Source organism: Ranitomeya variabilis, chromosome 2, assembly GCF_051348905.1.
Source record: "Ranitomeya variabilis isolate aRanVar5 chromosome 2, aRanVar5.hap1, whole genome shotgun sequence".
NCBI lineage: Eukaryota > Metazoa > Chordata > Amphibia > Anura > Dendrobatidae > Ranitomeya > Ranitomeya variabilis.
In genome coordinates this window covers 487550349-487556348 of record NC_135233.1, presented here as the reverse complement: position 1 = coordinate 487556348, position 6000 = coordinate 487550349, and the positions used below count along the sequence as shown (strand labels likewise).

The window sequence follows — 6000 nt, the reverse complement described above, 5'->3', positions numbered from 1 at the left end:
AGTGAGCCCTGAAGCCCTAGTGTAGCCTGGCGGACTGAGTCCTACGGTGTTTTAGACTGAATTGGAGTTGATGAGCGCGTCATTCAAGGAAGGGCTCTCCGAAATATGGATAGGGGTGGACTGACCCTCCTTTCTTTTACCAGACAAAAAATTAGGGGAAAGTTACATTTTTAATTGTTATTGAACTGTGTCACGTTTTTGTGTCACAAACTGGTGAGGCTACATTCTCCTGAGGTCTGTTTGGAGACAATATTGAGCTGTTTTAAGTGATAGCTAAATATTTAGAACGCCGTATACGTAATGTTCTAACATATTCAAATATTCTTCACCAACAAATATGATTAGTAGCCAATATGAATAATGATGTCACTTCATGTGTATTGCAACCACCAAGCTTTTTGTGCCTTGTAAGAGAATTGCAACTATCAAGAGTAACATTCAACTGTTGTGCGAAGAAGAAAAACTAAAATCTTCTGTTGAAACAATAAGGTCTGTGAAGATTTTTTCAAAAAAGTTGGATCTTTGATCATCCTCTTACAAGTTAAACAAAAATACCTGGCACAGTAAGGCGATGATGGTGTCTTGTAAAAGCCAGAAGAAATCACAACTCTCTGCAGAAACACACTGATCACATAATGATGGCATACCTTAATGATATGAGATCTATCTTTGTTACTATGCAAAGAAAAAGAGAAAAGGAGCTCCAAGTGTGTTACCCTCACCTTATACCTGTATAGTCTCACCTTTATGGGCTGTGACTTGGCACAACTCTGTACATCTAAGAATGAATGGCTACTGCTCCAATCGTTGACCCACAAGCCAGTAGGAAGAAACGTATTAACACCAAACAGGAAAAAGAGCGGTAATTCTTGGGCGCTGCCGCTGAGTGATCTGCCACTCTGTGGCAGCGCCTGGGAATTACCGCTCTTTTTACTGCTTGGTTTGAAATCACTGTTACTATGTGACACATTGATCGAAAAGTTATGGACCTTGGCCAAGCTTCAAGTAAAGATAGGTCTAGCAGTTTAGTTGTTCATTACAAGGTAGACAGCCATTTAAAGGTATCATCAATTTGCTAAAAAAAGAAAGTAAAGCCAAGTAGGAGCAACTATACAGTGAATTAATAAAAGATGGAAAATTTAGGACACCTTTTCATGTCCACTCAATGTTCCTCTTTTGTCAAAAATGGAGGGAGGGCAGGGATTTCCAGTTTTTGTCCGATTGACTTAAAAATCATTTTGTTAACTCATTTGTAAGAGTCAAAGTCCATGAATACTTGTAACACGTGCAAAACTTATTTTTTAAATGAATTCTCCTGTAGATTGACAGAGAAAATGCATACAAAAGGACGAATAAATAATTGCCAAAATACTCCAAAGACTTTGATATAAATAAAAACAAAAAAGTTGTTAGCAAAGCAGAAAATTGGAATCAAAGAATTATTTTCGGATGTTATTTCTCTGGCTAAACATTCACTTCATGAACTGTGATCTACAGAGAATTTGTCTGTAATTTTAGGGAAATTGTGAACCTTTCTAGAATGATTTTGTGATGTAATCAGGCTGACAGGTAAATGACTTCTTAGTTATATCAGATAATATAGTGAATAAGTAGCATTTACTTAGCACTTTTTTGGAAGAATTCTTAATAAATCAGGAAATATTTGCTTACGCAATATTCGAGAGTGTTAGATGTGACTCAAAGATGATCTCAAAATTATGTTTTTATCATATAAAAAAACAAAAATTGGCATGACATATACTATAAACGTGCGTGTCTGAGAAAGGAGGAACCCCATCGAGGACAGCAACTGATGGACAAGCTAGGTACAGAATATGTTGTGGCTATATGAGCAACATAAACTAATATATATGCACTTATATAGTTAATGTATAGAAAATGGACACTGATATCAACAATTAAAAGACTCGATAAAAAGCATTCATAGATGTAAAAACTCCCATGTAAAACTTTTTTTTTTCAGCGTGTGAGTCAACCACACAAAAAAATGTTGTTTCCCTAGGAAATACATTTAGTATTTAAAAATGCGTTGTGTAATATTTAGTCATTTTTTAATTTCTTTATTTCTTGACTAATTAATAGGATGATGACACATAGGGATATGTGATCAGTATATATGTGATCAAATATTATTTGCTTATAAAAACAAAATGTTTGATTACCATACATTGATCCGCCCATTTAGTCTACTGTTGATTAGTGTACAATTTGTTATTATATTTTTTACATTATTTTTTAAATTTCGGTAATAGTTATTTTTTTTTAGACATTTTGCTATGTTGCTAAAACTTTGCTGTCAGTAAAAATGTTATACGAATGATGAATGCAGAGTGAAATTTGCCTCTGAACTATGGACCTTTGATTAATTTTTTTTCTCTTTTTTTTCAAGCAGGATCATGTCTCATGGATAATCAAAAGGATTCAGTGAAAAAAAATATATATACACATATATATGTATATGTGTGTACATAAATATGTAAATAAATATATTAGATATATATAATATATATATTTATTTACATATTCATGTATATGCATATACATATATATATATTTGTAAATATAGATCAATATAAAGATATATTAATACATTATACATATATATTTTGTATACCGTATATATAATATATATATATATATATATATCTATATCTATCTATCTATCTATCTATCTATCTATCTATCTATCTATCTATCTATCTATCTATCTATCTATCTATATATTAATCCTCTTCAGTTTAGGAGTGTGAAATGTGGTCGTGATTCTTTTATGATTAGTGATACGTTAGTATAACTATCTGTCTTATTGTGGCCCAGAATGAACTAGATTTTCCCTACTTAAGGTGCAGTAAAAATTATGATAGTTGTATAATTTATTTTCCTAAAATACAAACTACCGTAGTTTAATGTTTTTGCAGAATACAATCATGTCTTCATCAACAAGTGCCCATTAATTATATGAGATCCATTTTGTTCACAGTTGATCGTGTGCCCTGGACTGTTCAATGAATTATCATTTATCGTGGGGTTTTTACATTAATGACCCATACTAAGTATATAAACCAAATCAGTTTTTAATAATGACTTGGTTGTATCCGATTAATTTGATGCCTAAGGCACAACTATTATTATTATTATAAATCATATAGACCGAGAAGCCAGAAGCATAGAAACTATAAAAAATAATAAATGTTTGTGGGATATCGCAGTGAGGACAGCGCAATAATATAAAATGAGCAACATCTTTTAGTAAGTCATGCGTTCATAGATTCTTTTTAGTTTCTGATTTTTTAGGTCTAACATCTGTCAGTCTAGATATAATTTGAGCTTATCACAAGTATCGTTATTTTTAATATAATCCAATTGCGTGATAAAAAAAAGTATGAAATAAACTGCATTATTTCAAGGCTCCTATAGATCAATCTCCACTTTTGCCTCATTCTATTTTTCTACTAAACGCTATATATTCCCCCATGTCTACTCCGCACTCCGAAGACATTTTAAGTGATTAATCACAGTAATTTTTTTCAATTGTTTTTAACATAGTTTTTTTTATGTATCGTGCAGCCTCGGAACGTACGATTGCATGCCTCTATTTCCTTAGGAGGTCTCGTAAATCAACGTATAGATTAAAAAAAAGCGTAGGTTTGAATGTAGAAAAAGGGGACACAAAATACATACACTATTCTTAGTAACAATAAATATTATTAAATAGGTGAATTATTAATAAGTATTATTAAAAACATTATTTTTAGGATCACGTTTTTGTTCAACATATTTTATTGGAAGAAACCAAGTTTAATTTATTCTTACACACTTAATTGATCATTAAAATAAAAAGAGAAAAAGTAATCTTTGACATACATATTAGTATTGGTGCAATAATTAGTGAAAAAGGACTCAAATTGTTTGTAGGAGTAATCTTTTCCTATATTGATTTTATATACTGTATGCATATATATATATATATATATCTATAGATAGATAGATAGATGATATATAGATAGATAGATAGATAGATAGATAGATAATAGATATGGGATAGATAGATAGATAGATAGATAGAAAATAGATAGATGATATATAGATAGATAGATAAATAGATAGTTAGATAATAGATAGATGAATAGATAGATAGATAGATAGATGATAGACAGATAGATGATAGATAGATAGATAGATAGATAGATAGATAGATAGATGATAGAGTTATAGACAGAATGTATAGATAAATATTATATACATACAGTAGCTATCTTGAAGATAGATATAATGTGCCTCTGATTTTTACATTGGTAATATTTTTATTAACATGAATAAACAATTATTAATATAAACAATGTCATTAATAGTAATAATAATAAAACTACAATGTCCTACAAGTTACTTCTTAGTCATTTCGCCTGCTCAGGTCCCTTCTAGGGGCAGACACTATGTGAGGGGCAGACATAGGGGAATGCCCCGGGAGGGGGGACAGATGAGGGTATTCCTGCAGTGGGGCTGTATGCTACCTCTCCCAGCTCAGTACAATAGTATCACGTAAACTTGTGAATGAAATGAAGAACAATGGCTCCCAGGCGTTGTGCTCTTGATTAGACACTTTCGCTGATTCTCTTTTTGGGGTGGGGGGAAGGGGTGTGGATGCACAGGAACATGCCCACTGCAGGGGGAGAAGAGGGGGAGGTAGGGTGTATAAAAGACAGGGCAGGCTGCCTCCTCAGTCTGTCTCCCTAGGACTGGAGCAGCTAACAAGAATATTATTGTAGCCTGTGAGGAGACTTCTCAATGCATTCACCCATCCGAGCCTCCTGTCTCCATCCCAGCCAGTAACTTCCACAAACCAGCAGCACCAGTATAGACCAGCAGCCTGGACACACCACACACAGCATCTTATACACTTATATTTAAGGGAGGAAAAACAAAAAGTTGTTGCACCCTCCAAATCTACAGGAGCTGCTAAGTCACTTATAATAAGCAAAGCCATGGAGCAAGTAAGATGCAAGAACAGACGCTGCACAGCCCAGTCCTGGCGGGGAGCACAGGTAACTCCTTGGGGGTCCATGGCGGGGGGTGGAGAGAGGGAAGCCAAGCTGGGATTGCTCCATAGATGATAATAGTAGTAATAATTAATAATATTATCAATTAATTGCCTTCAGCTCGATCTTGAGCCATGGTGACTTGACGGATGAATAAGATCAATGGTGTATAATAATAATAATAATAATAATAATAATGAAGTGATTTCAGTGCAGCAGATGACAAGATCCAAGGTTCTGCTCATTCTAGATGAGATGATCTCAGAACGCTGCGAGCTCTTATGGCTCAGGTGGCATCATGTCCGTCATCGGAGCCCCCCATGCACCTGAGCTTTATGAAATATGGGTAATTGCAAGTGATTAGATCATGGGTTCAATGAAATGAATGATTTTTGCGTCATGAGTGATACGTGAGCAATGACGTCATGTTTGAATCGCACTCATTAGGATAATCAGGCGATGGATGTCATCATTTATTATGGTTGATTAACCCTCTGTGGGATCAAGTGAGGTTATGCAAGGATGGAGTGAAAGAAGATGCCGGCTGTGCTGGAAGTTGTAGTTCCGCTGCAGTTGCAAAAAAGGAAGTTTTTGGTTAGTTGGTTGGTTAGTGGTGGAGGTGGAAGGTGGTTGGCAGATAGGTCTGAGGATGTTGTTTTCTGGCTCACTTTGCCACTTGTTAATTAGTGGTGTAGTAAATGCTATGTGCTGACAGCGATGGTTAGCTGTGCCAGGGGCTTCTGTAAGTGTCTGAGAACGAAGAAAGGAATTCATGCCGGATAGGAAGAAGGATAAAAATAATCGCTTAGGGGAAGAAAAGCGGAGAAAAACTAAAATATGCAAAATCTGACTACAGTTATTGCACTGTAATGCCACTAGAGGGCGTCAGAGTAAAGGGCATTTAAGCTAAGTCTGACTTCTGGTTTAACTGTGCTGAGCTTAC

At 34.6% G+C, this 6000-nt stretch overlaps 1 protein-coding gene across 1 annotated transcript in view; it reads left to right on the top strand.

The window, feature by feature from the left end:
* Positions 1-4738: 4738 nt before the first annotated feature.
* IGF2 (insulin like growth factor 2) overlaps positions 4739-6000 on the top strand; it is a 39902-nt gene continuing 38640 nt past the window's right edge. Inside the window, exon 1 of the mRNA XM_077287871.1 lies at positions 4739-5063. Within this exon, the coding sequence (XP_077143986.1) occupies positions 5004-5063 (60 nt within the window). The 5' untranslated portion in view covers positions 4739-5003. The remainder of the gene's footprint in view (positions 5064-6000) is intronic.